Below are 21,428 nucleotides of genomic sequence, written 5' to 3'. Positions count from 1 at the left end.
AGGAGAGACACAATGTGTTGAAATAATATTAAATGAAATAAACGAGATAGAGTGACAGGTAAATGGATGTGTATTCCAATATAGTTGCTTAAAGGACAGACACAATGTGTTGTAATGATATCAAATGAAATAAATGAGATAGATTGACAGGTACATGAATACATCAGATTGCATAATGATTCAATGTCACAGGACCTGACACACGGCTAAATTATTTGAAAGCGATTATGTACAAACACATAACATGACAAGGACGGCAATAAATCCAGTCTGTCATCAATAACAGGTATATGTTGGTCGGGACAACGCATCTACAGACTTCTAAAACATGATCAATCACCAGTTACGTTACACCGTATATTGATGTACATGTACCAAAGTCCTGATGTGTTGATCTATTGTCAGTAACAAATATATCCCCCTTTTGTTTATAATTTATCATGTGTAGCAAAATCTACAAGACAGACATGCGAATCTCATTGTATTCCTTGATATGTTTATCTCGCAAAGCAGAATATAGTCTTCATGCTTGTGCGACTATGAGAAACTACACATTCAGTTCAGTAGACAGACAACCAGATAAGACAGACTGATAATTTATTTGAGTTTCACCTCAACATCACACATATGTACATATAACAAAATAATATAACGTTGAGCCTATCTTTACAGACTTATGAGAGACTATATAACATATAAAAATACAAAACTGAAAGAATATAGGATATATAATACATATTTACAGTAAACTGTTAAGAGTTTAAAAGTGCATGTCGCCACTTTTAAGTGTGAAAGCAGGTTTGGACTGCATTAAATATAAGCGCGGCATATGGCTAAATAAATAAATAAATAAAATTCGGGATGATATTCATCTTTAAAGGTAGCATACGTTCTTAACTTATTACCTCCATTGCGCGTTGTATCATTTACATTGGAAATACAAATTTCCAAGAAGAGATAAAAGGATAAAATAATTTACGAATCACTTCGAAAACAACAAAGGGAATATGGTAATTAACATGTATGTTATTAAGTATGCAGGTTAGTACCGACTGTGTTAATTTGGAGAATTTTAAATCTGATTATAATTGTGTAGTGCATCCTGTTATCAATGAATCTACGGTAGTCAGCGTATAATATACGTACCTACATGCACTTCGTATTGTTTCACGGGTCAGTTAATAAGTGTGTATTAGATTTTTCATTTTCAGCTCCTTGGGGATTCTATTTTCTAAGCTGGTTGTGAGGCGCTAAAAGTCACATTATTATCTCATCCTACCGGGTACCCATTCACTACGCAGACGGTACAGGTGCTTTGTGCGCTTCAGTTTAGGGCAAGATCGTGATCTGTGTCTTGAATCTGTGTCTAGTTCTGTGAGTAGATGTTGCATAAGCGTTAAGAGTGTTTCATGTCATTGTAACATGTAGTTGCTGATGCGGATGGTGAGGTAGCCTAGTGGTTAAAGCGTTCGCTCGTCATGTGATAACCCGGGTTCGATTCCCCACATGGGTACAATGTGTGAAGACCATTTCTGATGTCCACCGCAGTGATATTGCTGGAATATTGCTGCAAGCGAAGTAAAACCCAACTCACTCACTCACTCACTGGGGCGGTGGGACAGCCTAGTGGTAAAAGCGTTCGCTCGTCATGTGATGACCCAGATTCGATTCACAACATGGATACAATGTGTGACGCCCATTTCGGATGTCCCCCGCAGTGATATTGCTGGAATATTGCTGCAAGCGAAGTAAAACTCAACTCACTCACTCACTCACTGGGGCGGTGGGACAGCCTAGTGGTAAAAGCGTTCGCTCGTCATGTGATGACCCAGATTCGATTCACAACATGGATACAATGTGTGACGCCCATTTCGGATGTCCCCCGCAGTGATATTGCTGGAATATTGCTGCAAGCGAAGTAAAACTCAACTCACTCACTCACTCACTCACTCCGCTGATGCATGCATATGGTGATACCAAGACAAAGTATACTGACATCTTGATTGTTAGTGTCAAAATTGTTACCGTTGGTGAATGAGTATGCTTGATGCACACGTTTGCATTATTTCATTCACTTAATGTAATTCATTTGAAACAAGAAGTTAAAGATATTACTAATGATCAGTAAACACCATGACGTTTTCCTACTGACATTCCAAACAACAACTGTTGTTTTCTTTCACAGAATGTGAGGTGAGGTGAAATTGGGTTTAACGTCGTGCTTGAGAATATTTTGCTCATATGACGACGTGCATACGTGTGTATGTGTATGTGCGGCTGCTTGTACTAGCCCAGACTTAAGCTGGTTTTATAGTGCTAGCCCACTGAGATACCATGCCGCAGTGAAGCATGAATACCCCACTCAGACACATTATACTGACTCCGAGCCAACCAGTCCTTGTTGTACCCATTAATGCCGAGCGCCAGGCAGGGACCAAGAAGTACCATATTTTAACGTCTTTTGGTATGACGCGGTCGGGGATCGAACTCACAGAATGTAACTTACAATAAGACGAGATAAACAGCCAGACAAAGCGCTTTCTCACAGTTAAGGTAATGATAGTATTTGTAGTTCAGCTTGACATGCGAGGACAGTGCAAGGTGACGCAAGGATGATTCGAACTAAGGATTAGTAGATCCCGTCAGGACTAACTGAAGTTTCCATGGAAACATAACAATACTGGGTTAAAACATTTTACGGAAATACATTGCTTTCCGATGTTAGCGTTGAAAGGCATTTTACAAGTAAGTCAATATGACACCATGACGTCACACTGATAGACGTGACGTCACTTGCTTGATACGTCACTATTGCCTCCCAATGTTATATGAGTACATTACATCCAGAACACCCGGTGTTTAAAGAACAGAAACACTTGAGCAAATTCTGTTCAGGAAATCACAATTTTCGTAATCTAAACGTTGGGAAATATGTTGTAGGAGAAACTGTTATGTTTGTTTTAAAGAAGTTGACAAACATGTAATGTTTCCAAGATCAATATCATTGTGATGATTAATCGTGTTCATGACAGTTTGAGGATACAGTAGTTTAGCCCGGCCATTTAGACTCATCAGTAACATGAAACTCTAATTACCAATCTGCAAAGCACTATACTATGCATTAATAGCATATGTTGACATATATTGATAGTTATTCATTGAGTTTGAAAAGATGAACATTTCATAAATGTATTCTTTGTGAACATATACTCCGAAATACAATAGACAGGCACGCACGCACGCACGCTCACATGCGATGATCAACTACCCTAAAATATGGACCCAAGTTTTCAAAAAATACGAAAATACGGTTGTTAATATTCGGTCATTAAGGAACATATGCACTATCTGTGTCCATGCATACAGCAGTACCACAAGATGACCACGATCTGTATCTATGTATACAGCAGTACCACAAGATGACCACGACCTGTGTCCATGCATACAGCAGTACGACAAGATGACCACGATCTGAGTCCATGCATAAAGCAGTACCACAAGATGACCACTGTCTGTGTCCATGTATACAGCAGTACCACAAGATGACCACGATCTGAGTCAATGCATAAAGCAGTACCACAAGATGACCACGACCTGTATCTATGTATACAGCAGTACCACAAGATGACCACGATCTGTGTCCATGCATAAAGCAGTACCACAAGATGACCACGATCTGTGTCCATGCATACAGCAGTACATCAAGATGACCACGATCTGTGTCGATGTATACAGCAGTACCACAAGATGACCACGATCTGTGTCCATGCATACAGCAGTACCACAAGATAACCACGATCTGAGTCCATGCATAAAGCAGTACCACAAGATGACCACGATCTGTGTCCATGCATACAGCAGTACCACAGGATGAGCACGATCTGTGTCCATGCATAAAGCAGTACCACAAGATGACCACGATCTGAGTCAATGCATAAAGCAGTACCACAGGATGACCACGATCTGAGTCCATGTATACAGCAGTACCACAAGATGACCACGATCTGAGTCCATGTATACAGCAGTACCACAAGATGACCACGATCTGTGTCCATGCATACGATCTGTGTCCAGCAGCAGTACCACAAGATGACCACGACGATCATAAAGCAGTACCACAAGTCCGATGCATACGATCTGTGTCCAGCAGTACCACAAGATGACCACGATCTGAGTCAATGCATACAGCAGTACCACAAGATGACCGACGATGCATAAAAGCAGTACCACAAGATTGTCCATGTATACAGCAGTACCACAAGATGATGAGTCAATGCAGTACCACAAGATGACCACGATCTGTGTCCATGCATAAAGCAGTACCACAAGATGACCACGATCTGAGTCCATGCATACAGCAGTACCACAAGATGACCACGATCTGAGTCCATGCATATAGCAGTACCACAAGATTACCACGATCTGTGTCCATGTATACAGCAGTACCACAAGATGACCACGATCTGTGTCTCCACAACGAAGCACAAGTGACGCACATGATCTCACCCTAGGCAAGTGACTTTGTTCTTAAAGTGCCTCTCTTCACCCAGTAGTGAATGGGTACCCGGTGGGATAAGTGATTGACAACCTTCTAGCTGCCTCACATGCAGCTAGGGTTATCAGGGGTAATACTGTGTTTGGGCCTTGAGTAGGCACAAGTATTTGGAAACAGGCGCTTTATAAATATCTATTATTATACGTAACTATAATCTCCAATGTATGGAATCGTAGAAGGGATACTGTTCCATTGTCATCCTTATAAAAACAGGTTGAACACGTGGAAATACACAGAAGCACGACATTTAGACATGAAAGATGTGACTGTGTCGTAGGTTGGTTTAAACACAGCAAGACTACGCAACAACTCGACAATGAAAATACGGATCATGTCCCATTGTCGCGTTTAGTAAAATCGGACACGTTTTACTTGTTTTGTTATGGCAACAGCGTGACAAAGGACTTATAGGGATGTCATACTTCTGATATAAACAAAGTCAAACACAACAGTAACAATGCCATGGAGATTTTGTATTGTTTTATTTAAAAACCAAAACAAATCAAAGTAAAAGATATGGAAAAGAAACATGTAATGCAACATCAAAACGAGCACCGGTAAAGTGTCATTATTATTGCTTGTCGGCCAGCAGTCAGGGTGGTCTTTCAGGGATACTTGCATCTTCTTAAAAGTGGTTACCAGCTGCAAACTCCAACAAGCAGCCAAGGAGTCATCAGTGCTGATCAATAATAGCCCCCTCTCCTCATTCGTCCTATTGAGAAAAGAAAAAAACGAAATAGAGCATAAATAACGTAGCCTTTAGTGCTGCATTTGAGTGAAAATTGATCAATTATGAGAAGTGTGTAAAACGTATGTAAGCATATTTAGGCTACAGAAACAAGCATATGAACATTAACATAAAGGCTTGGTTAGTTGGTTTGTTGTTTAACGCCGCAATCAGCAATATTCCAGCTGTATGGCCGCGGTCTATAAATAATCGAGCCTGGAACAGACAATCCAGTGATCAACAGCATGAGCATCGGTCTACGCAAATGAGATGCGATGACATGTGTCAACCAAGTCAACAGGCATGACCATCCGATCCCGTTAGTCGCCTCTTACGACAAGCATGGGTTAGTAAAGTTGAATCGTAACCCGGATCGTAACATAAAGGGACCATCCTCAACTGGGACACTTTTCAGTCTGACGTCTATATGTGACGTCTTTGTCCGTCTGTCCATAGCAGCATTGTTTTTATCACAAGTGAAATTAGGGTTATTGTTACTGACACATTAGTCGTTAGTGTGAGTTCAGTCGCTCACTGTATAAAGCTGATTGTGAGTTTTTTTACATTTAGCAATCATGATTATGAAAAGACAAAATACTGAACTAATACAATAACTTCCTCTTGATAGTTGATACTTCTAAGCAGTATATGAGTGTTACCCTCCTAAATATTCATTGTATATATGCTCAACGGCTGTGTTCCCATTTGTTGTCTTAAGTCTAAGCGTTATAGGAAATGATTGGACTTAAGTGAACAATATGTAATTTATTTTGCCCTCTGCTAATATGATCACTAAAGTTGATATTTATAATAGAATTTGGGTTTTAGAGCATAAAAAGGGGTTTGAATGGAAACTGGATGTGTTAAGGCTAGCAATACTAAGTGGTTACTAAGCCTCACGTATTACAGTTAATATCAAGATGTATCAGATTCATGTGGAACTAAAGCCAAAGGTGATGTTGATGTTGATGTTGATGCTGATGTTGATGTTGATGTTGATGTTTACCACTTTGATGAAACCCACGATCATAGGTGTGGTGCTGACAGCACAGAAGCATATTCAATACCATTTTTATAACATCTTGGAACCCAGACCGACAAAGCGAACTGCAAGGCCATACTCGCAGCCAAACCCTAAACCCACCCAAAGCATCAACACTACCCAAAAACTTGTTCTAGTTCCACATAACACATCATAGGTGTGTTTTAATCGCAGATACATGGCTAACCTTCCATACAATCGCTAACTGAAGGGGCGGTTTAACCCCAGTTAGAGTCCATGCCGGTAGCAAACACACCGTCCCAATGGTCTCTAGCATGGTGATCTACCTTCAGTTGTTGGCCATCTATATCCCGTTTTTATATTTTTGTGGTTTCGTACTAGCTGTAAAAGAAATTTTGTGATATCTAGTGATTTACTGTCTTTCATTGACAGGTATTTTTTTAAATCTAAGTTGGCCTTTATCAATAGATATATATTGTTTATGGCTGACATAACTCACTCACTCACTCACTCACTCACTCACTCATAATAAGTGTGATACAAATAACGCGTGCGTACCATAGTCACCGAAGTCAGGGGAGTCACGACCATAGTCTCCGTAACCATCATTTCCATAGCCTCCATATTGTCGTCGGCCTCCCATTCGGCCGTATCCATTGTCGTAGCCGTCATTACCACCGTCATAACCACCGTCGTAGCCACCGTCGAAACCGTAGCCACCGCGATGTCTACCCATGCCCAGGCGACGAGATCTGAGCATTCCGGGGAGCATCATTGGACGGCGCAGACCGAGGAAGGCGTCACAGGTAGTTATGGCAATAAGACAAAGGGCGACAATCACTGTTGTTTTCATGGTTGATAGTACTTGATCTGAAATAGAAGGTCACAGAAAATGATAGGAGCATATGATTCTAAGATGGATGTGAAGGACGAGATTTCTTTGCCGTTTAACGTCGCATAAGCACAATTCCAGATTTTATGATGGAAGACTGTAAGCCTTATTGATATCCTGAGAATTCATCTACGCAATTTGGATACAATAATATTCATCAAATACGTCAGCGAGCCTGACCACCCGATGGGTTACTGAAGATCAATTCGTTGGCAGGATTAGTCATATTATATAGTTACTGAAAACTTTAAAATGTTGGCATTACCAAGCACATGTCATTACTTAGTGTAAGACTATCAAATAAATTGTAATTCTCATTAATAATATGATATTGACTTCCATATTGAGACAAGAAAATATAATTTGATGTAACTGATCAAAACGATGTCATGAAAAAGTACTATGGGTTTAAATAATTTGTACTAAATAAGATTCTCCATCTAACTAAGCTGCCCCATAATGATTTTCATTCGTCAGCGTGATCGTGAACATACCATATTTTTTTTAAATTGTAACTGGCCAAAATTTGCATAGTCTAAACGTTACTTGGCTGAAAACAACTGGTAAAATCACACTTATTGTAGACATGAGAAAAGTATCATCATTTGGTAACAATTTCTATGTTCTTCATAAGACACCCTCAAAATTTGGCGCATTTGATTGTAGTCATAGGCAAAGGTTTTACGACGGACGAATATTAGGGTCAACGCCTAGGTAAAGCGGAATGGCCACATATTGTTTATGAATAATTAAGGATGATGTGTTTGAGCATAATATCAAGATATTTGGAGGCTCGAAGAACCAAGGCTGATCTTGTACACTGGCTTTAACACAGAGGCATTATTTTCAGCTATTTCCATTGAATGAGGACAATTGTGATCATTTTTCAGTTGTTAGGTTTTACCAAATACCATTTCGGAAACGCTATTCTGCTATAAACATAATATATCCAGTGTCTTCATTCTACTAAATCTGGCTCAGATATCCTTGAAAATTGACACGCAAAGTAACTTTACTGGAATTCACATACTCCTGTAGGTATTACTACCATCAATCTGATTCTACTTACCTTCCGATGTGTGTCTTCAACGAACGAACAGTACAGATATGATGGTATCAGCAAATTTTGCCTTTATTTATACAAGATTTTCACCAGAAATAGGTAACATGATTGTCGTCACAGGTGTCAATAATTGGGAAAGCAATAACTCTCTGAGTGACAGTGTATTGTGTACCTGTGAGATGAACCCGTGTTCCTTGATTGATGACAGTCAGGTGCCCTCAGGCGCCTGGTCACAGACTACCTTATGTGTGACATCATAGCATCCAAGTCACGATAAATAATATTTAGCTTTAGTATGTGTGCCAATCGTATGTAAGATAGACAGACAGACAGACAAAGACATGCCTACAAATGCACATTTCTAAAGTATAGTTGTGTCCATTTTGAATGTCTGGTATATTAAGTGCTAATTAGCATTTAATATCGGCATTTGTGTATTTACGTTTTCGTGTCATCAAATGAAGTGTCGAAGAATCACAACTTAGTGATCCTAAATGGAAAATACAACATTGTCCAAGTCGAAGAAGGTATTACAACGTACGTATATAGTTTATTTCTGTCAAAGAGGCCACAGACCCATAGGACAATACAATTGTAAAATATGTAACATATGTTTTACAAAAGCATCATATAAACACTTGTCCCAAACTTGAATAGACGTATACTGATATATATGTACAAAGCATATTATAAATACATCTTCTTACAACTGTTACAATTACCTATGTAGTGTACCATAAAGTTTAAAGGCAAAATATATATTTACCAAGATTTAAAATAGTTAATTGACAATTTGAGTTCATTAAGTTAGTAAAAGATTCCTGTGATGGATTTACAATATAGTTACATTTAATACCTTTTCCGTTAATCGGTAAATGCTGTACATACCAATAAATTAAGTGAAATTTATTTTCAATATAATGTAATCCGTAACATGAACAGTGAGTACATAATCTACATTTAATATCAATACCAATTCTACGTCCTTCTTCTACCATTAACTTATGGTTATCACATGTAAAACAACTTGGCGATAAACTTGCACCTGTATATTAATGAGATAGGGTTCCACATTTAATAATGACTTGAACATGACGTTGAACCTAGTCTTGAATTAAATAATAGTGCACCACTGTTGCATGTCGATATCCTTGATGCGTTGTTTGACTTCTGATTAAAGTTTTCACGGCTTCCTTCAACATTGTCCGTGTAAGTCGAAGAAAGTATGTTCAACGTACGTGAGGGTTGAAATGTCCTCTGTGCATGCCATACAATATGACGTTACGGGTTGTTTTGTCTATTTTACAAATTAGTGTTTTCTGATTCCATGTCATGACAAAATTAATAATCGACACAGAAATTATTTCATACTTATCCTCCTTACGTTGATTCTTTCTTTTAGCTATACGTTTAATTTGTGGAATTTCTGCTATGTGTATACGGTATACAAGAAGAACATACTCGGATGTTTACCTGTGAATGAAAATCGCTCAAGTTAAATAAACATATGTATTTTATATACAAGTGATTTATTCAGGTGCATACGCATTAAATATGAAAATATCCAGATATTTGTGCTCGTAAAAACTCCTTTACGCAGACAAGATCAACCATTCACCCATCAAGTCTTGGTGTTGAGCAGCGAAAGATGTATGTGTGTGTAGGTAGGTAGGTACGTACTCAGGTACGTACGTATGTATGTTCTTAAGTATTCTGTCGTTTTAGAATGCAGGAAACGGACATGAGACGGACATGAGTAATCCCTTGGGAAAAGCGTAAGTGTCTTCCATCAGAAGAAAACTAAACCACGTGCTCCAATTGCATTTCGTGCCTTACATTTACAAGCAGAACAATGCCAAGTATTGCGAGGTTGTAATGTATTGTTGTTGACTGTGTCACCTGCAGTCAATCGATTACGTTTGTCACCATTGTATTTGTAACAACTGGAATGTGCGATACATGCCTGAGGGACATGTTAACAGGGCTCCCAGCCACCGGCTGCGGGAACCCAGCAAGCGTGTGTTATGTATGTAGAAGGATTTCCGTTTGATGTATGTCTTACTTGCTTATTTGGAGAAGCTGTACAATAGGTGGTGGTGTTGATGGTGGTGTGGATGATGGTGTTGATGGTTTTATTGATGGTGTTGTTGTTTTTGATGTGGATATTAGTGTTGATGGTGGTATGGGTGTTGGTGTGGATAATCGAGCTGATGGTGGTGTTGATGGTGGTGCTGACTGTGGTGTTGGTGTTGATGGTGGTGCTGACTGTGGTGTTGGTGTTGATGGTGGTGCTGACTGTGGTGGTGTTGTTGATGTTGGTGCTGACTGTGGTGTTGATGGTGTTGTTGACGGTGTTGGTGGTGGTGTTGATGGTGTTGATGGTGGTGTTGATGGTATTGTGGATTGTGGAATTGATGGTTGGGCTAATGGTGGTGTGGATGGTTGGTCTGATGGTGGTGTGGATGGTTGGGCTAATGGTGGTGTGGATGGTTGGGCTGATGGTGGTGTGGATGGTTGGGCTGATGGTGGTGTGAATGGTTGGGCTGATGGTGGTGTGGATGGTTGGGCTGGTGGTGCCGTTGATGGTTGGTCTGATGGTGGTGTGGATGGTTGGGCTAATGGTGGTGTGGATGGTTGGGCTAATGGTGGTGTGGATGGTGTGGATGGTTGGTCTGATGGTGGTGTGGATGGTTGGTCTGATGGTGGTGTGTATGGTTGGTCTGATGGTGGTGTGGATGGTTGGTCTGATGGTGGTGTGGATGGTTGGGCTGATGGTGGATGGATGGCTGGGCTGGTGGTGCCGTTGATGGTTGGTCTGATGGTGGTGTGGATGGTTGGAGCTAATGGTGTGTGGATGGTTGGGCTAATGATGGTGGATGGTGTGGATGGTTGGTCTGATGGTGGTGTGGATGGTTGGTCTGATGTTGGTGTGTATGGTTGGTCTGATGGTGGTGTGGATGGTTGGTCTGATGGTGGTGTGGATGGTTGGGCTGATGGTGGTGTGGATGGGCTAATGGTGGTGTGGATGGTTGGGCTGATGGTGGTGTGGATGGTTGGTCTGATGGTGGTGTGGATGGTTGGGCTGATGGTGGTGTGGATGGTTGGGCTGATGGTGGTGAGGCTGGTAATGTGGAAGGTGCTGATGGTGGTGTGGATGGTTGGGCTGATGGTGGTGTGGATGGTTGGTCTGATGGTGGTGTGGATGGTTGGGCTAATGGTGGTGTGGATGGTTGGGCTGATGGTGGTGTGGATGGTTGGGCTGATGGTGGTGTGGATGGTTGGGCTGATGGTGGTGAGGCTGGTAATGTGGAAGGTGCTGATGGTGGTGTAGATGTTGGTGTGAATGTTGGCAACGATTGTAGTGTGAATGGTGATGATGATGATGTTGGTGCTGATGGCGGTGTGTATGATGGTGGTGATGATGGTGGTGTTGATGGTGTCGCTGTAGGCGGTTTAGATGGTGGTGTTGATGGCCGTGTAAATGGTTTCGAGGATGGTGGTGTGGATGGTGGGGAGGATGGTGGTTTAGATCATGGTATTGTTGATAGTAGTGTAGATGGTCTCGAGGATGGTGGTGAGGATGTTGCCATTGATGATACGCTGATGCTGGTGTGGGTGATGGTGTGGGTGATGGCGATGGTGCTGCTTTAGTTGCTGCTGTGAATGACAGTGTGGATTCTGGTGAGTCTACCCGTGAAGGTCCGGGTTAGAATATTGATCTTCAGTAACCCATGCTTGTCGTAAGAGGCGACAAACGGGATCGGGTGGTCAGGCTCGCTGATTTGGTTGACACATGTCATCGGTTCCCAATTGCGCAGATCAATGCTCATGCTGTAGATCACTGGATTGTCTGGATTGTTATATCCGTATTAGGAAGCGAACTAGGGTGACAAATAAGCTGTACTACAAGCTGGCATTTCTATTATGCACTTGAACTCTCTGCACTGAGATGCACCCGAAGCATATAAGCATGCTCGCGTATATTATCTCGTGTGTTATATTATTCGGAGCTGACGCCGTTTAGTTACTATTGCGATGACAATAGAATAAAACAGCAGTTTTATGTCATTCGTAATTTTTATTTCAAAACAAAACGTGTCAATACAAAACAGTGAACTTCCACAAAAATGATTATGAGTGCATCGTTGTTGTTTCGTTAAGAAAATCACTCCAGCATTGTCCGTGCGTACCTGTCACGATGATGATCTGTTGAATAAAGCGGAAAACGTTAATGAACGAAAACGTATATAGGTCGGTGGTTTTTCAAGGTGATTATTGGAATTAGCCTTCATGCTTTGTATTGAATACTCTTTTGGAAACTGGGGCAGTGGGGGTAGCCTAGTGGTTAAAGCGTTTCCTCGTCACGCCGAAGACCAGGGTTCGATTGCCCACATGGGTAAAATGTGTGAAGCCCATGTCTGGTGTTCCCCGCCATGATATTGATGGATCGAGTGAGTTTGGTTTTACGCCGCATTTAGCAAAATTTTACAGCAATATCACGGCGGGGGACACCAGAAATGGTGGGGAATCGAAACCGGGTCTTCGGCGTGACAGGCGAACGCTTTAACCGCCCCAGATATTTCTGGAATATTGCTAAAGTGGCGTCAAACCATACTCACTCACTCCTTTGGAAACATGAGCGGATGGGTATCTAATGCGTAGTGCAGTAACCAGAGGAGTTTAGGCGTTTTTAGACCTGTTGCTTCAAGGACACATTGCATCCCCTCGAAATTACATGTTTTGAGCAACTGGGGATATTGACATCCCTCACCGCCTTCCTCCTACCCATCGTACACAAGTTCATCATTGTATTTGATTATTGAAAAAATCCCTAGGCCTTTTAGCATAATGCTAGTGCTTAGTTCAAGTTCGACTGCGTTAGTGGTCTTTGCACACATTTTTGCACACACTTTTGCGTCAGTGTGCACGTGTATCACGTACAGTTCATGGACGATGTGACATTCCATTGTGATAATATTGAAAACTGCGTTCAGATGCAACGATCCAAAACTTTTCTGAACGACCGTCATATTTATAGGTACATTCAAATCAATAGTCGTCTGTACATAATTCATTAATTATTCAATTTGTTTTGACGCTTGTAAAATAGGCACAAAGCCATCGACTTATAGCACTTACAAACATGTATATAGAGAGCCCAACTGACTATATTCATAATTTGATATAACCTTCCAAACTATTTGGCTAAGATGTTTACATAACATGCAAAATTGGTTACCGTTGTCAGCCTTCATTCTAATATCTGCCATCGTTTCACCACCGCCCTCTGGCAAAGCGACGTCCTAGACCAATGTCATGTCCGGAGCCCGACAAATCTAGACCAGAGTTGTATCCGTTTCGATACCCGAGACGATCGTCATAACTATTGTAACCGTTGTACCCATGACTTCGTCCATGTCCATTCAGATAACTGTTGCCTGTGTACAGATGAGGAACCCGATCTGTGATGGTGTGCCTCCGTCCGTTATGGTAACCTGTTCGCGTGTCATAGTCATAGTGATTGAGGCCGACTCCGTGAGAAACGCGGGCATGAGGATCACCGTGGCGGCCATGGTTGTATCTCGAGTTGTATATTTGACATGTTGCTCCGGCAACAAGGAACGCTAGAGCAAAGGTGACAGTCTTCATATTTTGGTCTGAAAAGAAGGATGATGAAAATAATTATACATGTTTCTACAGTCATTTCCATACTCGTAAATATACACGAAGAACTAAGTTAAGCACCCTCCTGATATACGATTGAATGAGCTGAGATCTTAACCTTTTGCAGCATATGTGGGACATGATTGGTGGTCTGTGTGCAACAAAGGGATCCTGTTGTACAGAACCAGGCTCATGACATTTGCATAAAGCTGCCTCTCCTCATGGCCTGATCGTGCACACATCAGGGTAGATGGTGAGTGAGTAAGTTTAGTTTTACGCCGCACTCAGTAATATTCCAGCTATATGGCGGCGACGGGTAGATGGTTGATGTGCGTGCGTGCGTGCGTGTGTGTGTCTCTCTCTCTCTCTCTGTGTCTGTTTGTGTGTCTGTCAGTGTATCTCTGTGTGTGAATAACATAGTATTTGCAGCTCGAGTGAATAGTTCAGTATATCTAAAATGTAAAACAAAACACAACGCTCAATACTTCCTCAGACATGCCCCTGAATACCTTTTCTCACATGTTTTATTAGTAACGTCGGAGGTTAACGTTGATGGTAAAAATGAGTCAGATTGGCAGAGAGTGAGTGAGTGAGTTTAGTTTTACGCCGTACTCAACAGTATTCCAGCAATAAGGGGGCAGCCTGTAAATAATCAAGTCTGGACCAGGCAATCCAGTGATCAACAGCATGAGCATCAATCTACGCAATTTGGATACGATGACATGTGCCAACCAAGTCAGCGAGCCTGTCCACCCGATCCCGTTATTTGCCTCTTACGACAAGCATGGGTTACTGAAGATCAGTTCTAACCCGGATCTTCACGGGTCTATTGGCAGAGAAACAATAATAATATAATATATAAATATTAATATAGATGTATGAATGCAAGCATATTTAGATGCGACCTTGAAAGAGACACAATAACCTGAGTTAACATTTCCATAGACCCACGGTTTTACAAATGTAAATGAATGACAACATAAATTATTTTTTAAAAAGCATATTGCTACCATAACAACTTAGCGTTATGGAAAGACTATACAACAGTCTTCCTTGTCAAGTACCGATGGTCAAGTTTTTACCTATGGTCAAGCACAGAAATACGTGTTTCCAAAAAACTATTCTGTTGCCATACTTACGTGTGGTTTCTCTGCAGTCCAGTGTCCAACTGAATTGTTTGTGATCATGATGCTATTTATGTTAGAAATTCTGTACATTTACGTGCGTGAGACGTCATTGCTAATGTCAAAATTATCACCGCCGGAGTTTTTGTGACAATTACAAGACAGTAACCAATCTCTGTTGACAAGAGACCTTGGATTTTATTGTAATGGAGTGCTCAGCGTTTAACTATTGACCTGAAAAGCAAGCTCATCAGTCACTATTTTACCGGTGAGTTGCTTCCGCTCAGCATATAAGAAACGGATTGGCAGACAAGACAACGATATATCAGCTAAGGAATTACACGTCAAAACCTACATCAGAAATTAGTGAAAAAAGGTTAGGGTTATTGCCAGTGAATATATTTTGCAAGTTTCATATCTCTGAAGAATTTAGGGAACAAAAATGAAATTACTATATTTAAACCATATGTTTCTTTGTCATCCTTTCGGATTGTATCTGGCAGTGTTGTGTTCTGTGCTGTGCTCAGATGACATTTACAATGATAAGTAAGTACGTAAGTTATGGTGTGTTATGCAATGATAGCTTATGCCCATCATATGCTTTCTCGGTTTGTTTAAAAATGTCTATATCCCCTATTTTCAACCATCTGTCGTAAATACAAAACTACTGTACAATATGCCGGTCATGTACATTGACTTTTCATCATTGAAAGTTGTGTTTATTGATAACCTGCATTCATTTTCTCGAATAAAATTGCATAAAATGTTTTGGTGGAAATTGTCCTCACTATTATAGTAAAAAACCTGGATGGCAATTATCCTAGTTGGCAATTCTCCGGGTGGCAATTGTCAGGGTGCAATTGTCCTGCTCCCATTACACATAACATGGGTCAAAGGGGCTGATTATAATGTTTATATTACAATGTTCAACCAGAGACAAGGAGATTTAGGTGAAGGCACTACAGACCTGTGGAAAACTAGAGGCATCAGTATTCACTACTTGTCACAGCGATACAACGCTTACAACGCTCTTACCGTTTTGTTTTGGGCATATCATATATTTTAGCATTTAAATCTTACAAAAAAAAACTTTCCTATCATTTTCTATACAACATTACGGATGTCCCCCATCCCTATAAAATATAACGTGCAGTGAACATGGACAAAGTACTGTGACTATGTGTCCCAGTCCTCCCAGCTGTGAATGGGTACCTCGTAAGGATGAGAAAGCCACAATAACTCGGTGCGCCTAGTGGCTGCAAGAGTTGTATACTCCCCAGGGAGTTGAGATTGATAATGCGATGTGCCGTTGAGATTGACATCCAATGATCGAGGGAAAAAATACCAGCGCCTTGAGCATGCACTAGTGCGTGGATATGTGCGCTATATAAATATCCAATAATAAAAAATAATAATAATAATAACTCACCTCATACCATCTCAGTTTGAGATCAAAATGAAAGTGTTGACCTGAGCTAAGATGACAGATTCACTTTCTTTATTCGACACATGAATTAGAAGAAGATGACTCAGAAAAAGGAAAATAGAATAAAAAAGGAAGATTCTATTGTGGAACAATTTATCTGCAAAAATAGGAAATTGTAATTCACTATCAAAAATCAAATCGAGCATAAAAACATCCTGTAACTCTGCTCCATTGTACTTTTCCTACGGTATAAGGACATTACTACATACGCAAATACGTCATAGAGCTAGTAGATTAAGTTACGATCTTTACAGAGTAGGGCTAATCACAGATCCATCATGCGCATGTGGTAACCCGTGCGAAAATGCTCATCATTATTACTTAGATTGTTCATTATGCAATCAAAATCGACAGATCATCTTTCAAGCTATTCTTTTGCCGTATCATTGCAGATCTGACAAATAATATTAATGCTCATCAGTATATTCCAGTAGCTTTCTGTACACCTTTTGTATCATAATATTTCCCTTGAGCTGTCAACCTTCCTCTATGTTTGTTTCCTATAATTGCTTGTGCAGAATTTTGTTATTATAAATATCTTTCGAGAGGCTTTCATAATTTTCTAACTTGTCCCAATTCTTTTCACTTTTTGAATAAAATATGTTTTAACTAAACTAAGGACTATGATGAAATACGAGACAAACGTCGAGAAGACGAATCGATACAATAGAGTAAAAGAATAGAAGGAAAAGAAAAGGATGACCAAAAGTAAAAAGGAGGGGGAAAACAATAGAAAGCAGAAATTTGATTTAGTTTGACAGATACATATGTGTCACATTAATGTATTTTCATGTTTAAGTATAAACAGCGAACTCCCTCTAAACCGACATCCCTCTAATCTGACATTACCTCTAAACCGACATATGAATTTGGTCCCGAATTTGTCCCTACATAATATCATATAAGAAACTCCCTCTAATCCGACATCCCTCTATTTCGAATTCCGACACTCAAATCCGGTCCCAAAGCATGTCTTTTGTGCAGATTGACTCTATTTAAACCGACATTGTAATTTCACAAGTTGTATAAGTTGTAAAAAGCGGAAACTGTTCTTAAATGCCCACAGTTGAATGGAAAAGAGGCACGTCAGCATGGAATAGCTCCTGAGCCATTATTGATACAAATGTGTGTAAAGCTAACTGGGTTTTACTGACTTGTTTCGTGAGAATTCATCGAAACATGAATCTTCACAGAACGAGGGCAACGCAGCAGGATCGTCATAAGGTTGACAATTGTTGATCTTCATTCCATTTATGAAGGAAACATTGTGTTTGACGCGGGACGTTACTTAAAATTGATCATGCTGTTATACATGGACTATACTTAAGTATATTCCCATCTTGTACTATTATCCAAATATTTCTCGGAATGTCCGACTTCGAACAGAGACGCATCAGTGACCAAGAACAGAGACGACAGGAAAGGAAAGAACGCGCGAACTCTACCCCCTAGTCTGGTCCAGCCACTGGCATGTCCTGCCCACACTGCAACAGATAATTTCGAGCGAGAATTGGCCTCATAAGCCATCTACACACTCATTCCCAACCCTAGACCATGGTCATCTTCGCCAGTGAAGGACGAACATCATCATCATACTTAAGTATGCACGTCTCAGCATTCCATATCTGAATATAACACACATGTAATAGTAACTACAGATCTATCTTTCAGGGATAATGCAGACGTATCAATCATGGACTATAAACATCTTGAACATGTGTTTTACGTGAACATTATTTGTTATTGCATATGATTTTTGAATGTTTTTCGTTATAAGACATTCTTTTGTCTGGAGCATACAAGTCATTGCACACGTATCATACATGATGCAGTTGTCACAAAAAGTGGTGGCCAAGGGTACACTTACATGTCAATCTCCAAACGTTCAGAGCTTTAGCTTGAATTTATTTTATTCATGAAAGAAAAGGAATGGGTACAAGTTGTCGATCGTTCCCAGCAGTTAAATAAATATTTGCAGTATATAAACACAGGCAAAGAAACAGAAACAGGCAAAGTAGAGACGGTAAAGAATAAAGGGATACTTTACAATCACTTTACAATCAGATAATTATTTAGCTTTGTTTATATATATATGGACACATATATTCTGATTCTCACTGATATAGACACCTGCATTGTCACGTAAAATGAGATTTGGTTTAAGGGTACTCTTTTGGGTGCATGTTCTTTATTACATAGCATCCCTCTATGGAATGTATACTGGACATTCAAAAAATTAATGTACACCATTTTCACGTAAAGAAACACACTGACATTATTCTGTATAAGTCACAGTTAAGGGTGCTGGTCATATGTCTTAGTCTGGTATGAAGACATATAATTTTCTAATACCATTCGCAAAATAAAGTGACACATTTGAGCTTTAAATGCTTTAACAGACCAACAGTTCTTAACCTCAAATGGTATATTGTTCCACAATGTAATTGTTGAAGAAACAAATCGTTCATTATAGAATGCCTTATTCTTGTGGATGGTTGAGAGAGATTATGGGAGTTTTGTAAGTTAATCGTTCAAGGTTGCGTTTCACAAACGGAACTCAGCACTAAGACGAAGCTAACTCCCCTCCTTAAATATAGATTAGCGCTGAGCACTGTCTAGAATGGAATCTTAGCAGAAATGTACAAAACGAAAGGAAATGCCATTAGACGTTTACTGAGAAAATTTTAACTTCCTCATAGATGGCATCTGTGTATAATCAAGACAAAGACATTTAGGCGGACAGTAGGCATCCCCAATTTGACAGCTACTGTACTACTGTCCTTGCCTATGTGCTTCCTTATCAATATCAAGCGAAGCTTTTGCTCGGTTTGATACAATCATAAAGCCTTAATTTGGTCAAGAGTCAATAACATGAGCATCAGGTTTATGCTTGATTTCTTATCGTGCAATACTTTTCAAATAGCAAATTCCCTTCCACTAATTTATCGATATGTGTACTATGCCTGTTAATAATAGAATACTGACATATTATTCTTGAGAATGGCCGTCTCTTGATTAGTTGCTGATACTGACTGTAGCATCCCAACCCAACGTAGTATGATAAAACAATGTTACAGAGCTTGTCATCCAGATCCTTGTCAGGCGTGTCATTTCCACATTGTCTTCGCTATTGCATACATTTGGAGATCCGGAAATTGTACAAGATGTGTCCCAAGTCAATGCTCTCATCAAAGAGTCCGTCTCCGTTGTGAAGTGGTTAGACCGTCCGCCCGGAGAGAAAAAAGATCGCGGGTTCGATCCCGCGTCATACCAAAAGACGTTATGAAACTTGTTGGTCCCTGCCTGGCGCTCAGCATTATTGGGTACAACGAGGACTAGTCGGCTCGGAGTCAGTTTAATGTGTCTGAGTGGGGTATTCATGCGTCACTGAGGCATGGTATCTCAGTGAGCCTGCACTATAAAAACAGCTTAAGTCTTGGCTAGTACAAGCAGTCACATGTACACACGCATGCATGTCGTCATATGAGCGAAATAATTTTGAGTACGACGTGAAACTCCATTTCACCTCACCTCACCATCTAATAAAAGACCTGCTTCCGTGACCTCACTCACTGACTAATAGTGTAGATACAACACAAAGAATAATAGATCCCAAGAATACATATATAGATATATTTATTACTACTCTCACACAGAACCGCATTATTGACACGACCGACCGAATGGGGTACACTTTGCATGAAACGTGTTTCCATCGCATTATTGTGCTTCCTCCTGACTTGGAAACGTGTTCCTCAGGGATGGTGACCTGTAATACAAAATCAATGGCGGATTACACATAGAATATATGACTCCTTTCTGTTCCTATTAACGCATATCAGCTTAATGAAATCTTCGTAAACATGAAGTTAAAAATGCAGAAGATAATTAGTTCCAGTGACAATGTTGTGTAAAACTGATGTAAATACATAGATGGATTGATGTCTTTGTAGATTTAGCGTTGTTCAGCAATGATAGTTCATAATATTGACTAACAGGCGGACAATGTATTATTTGGCATTGACGATTTAAAATTATTACAGTTATTAAGTACTGTACATGCAGAGTGTGAAGCAAAGATGTAGTAAAGATGAATGCGATATTGAAAGTACACTATTGACAAACATACCGTGATCGAAATGATGGCCCATCGAACGCTGATATACTCCAGGACGTGTTTGGACAAACTCGGTGCCGACGTTTCCATGTTCATGTCCATATGCTCCAGAAACACTTCCAAAATGATGACTTCCAATACCATCATGTCCAGCCCCATGTCCGCCAAATCCAGGAGTATGCCCATGACTGTGGTTTTCAATCCCATGTCCACCAAATCTAGGATTAATTTCGTGCCCATGGTTACCAAGACCATGTCCACCAAATCTATGATTAACGCCGTGTCCATGAGTTATCAAGTCCATGTCCGCCAAATCTAGGATTAATTCCGTGTCCAAGGTTACCAACCCCATGTCCGCCAAATCTGGGATTAATTCCGTGTCCAAGGTTACCAACCCTAGATCCGCCAAATCCAGAATTAATTCCGTGTCCATGGTTACCAACCCTAGGTCCCCCATATCCAGAATTAATTCCGTGTCCAAGGTTACCAAGTCCAGGTCCACCAAATCTAGGATTAACTCCATGCCTAAAGTTCCCAACCCCGGGTCCGCCAAATCCCGGACCAATTCCAGATCCATGATTGCCATGTCCAATTCCACCGTGAATTCCATTGCCTGTATAAACATGTGGCACCTTTCTTGTGATAGTGTCGATATGATCGCCGTGTCTGACGTGGGTCACTTCCACGTCTACGTGATTAACACCCACACCAGGGCTGACATTAACCTGTCCAGATCCAGGGCCAGGACCAGGACCATAGTTCATTCCTCGTCCACGGAACCTCCTGTTTCCATATCC

The 21,428-nt window shown here is 40.4% G+C and overlaps 1 protein-coding gene across 1 annotated transcript; it reads right to left on the bottom strand.

Moving 5' to 3' along the window:
* Positions 1-6,197: 6,197 nt before the first annotated feature.
* On the bottom strand, positions 6,198-20,871 carry LOC124279480 (mucin-2-like). Its single transcript, XM_046715300.1, has 6 exons — positions 20,644-20,871; positions 20,255-20,283; positions 10,818-11,682; positions 10,449-10,539; positions 6,827-7,155; positions 6,198-6,275 (listed from the first exon to the last, which is right to left on the bottom strand). Exons 1-6 carry the CDS (start codon positions 20,869-20,871, stop codon positions 6,198-6,200), a joined length of 1,620 nt encoding a protein of 539 aa, XP_046571256.1.
* Between the last annotated feature and the right edge of the window lie 557 nt (positions 20,872-21,428).

Source organism: Haliotis rubra, unplaced genomic scaffold, assembly GCF_003918875.1.
Source record: "Haliotis rubra isolate DU_JTF1 unplaced genomic scaffold, ASM391887v1 Scf250, whole genome shotgun sequence".
In the NCBI taxonomy this organism is placed as follows: domain Eukaryota; kingdom Metazoa; phylum Mollusca; class Gastropoda; order Lepetellida; family Haliotidae; genus Haliotis; species Haliotis rubra.
Note: the sequence above shows the minus strand (reverse complement) of the source record. Positions and strands in the feature narration are given on the sequence as shown.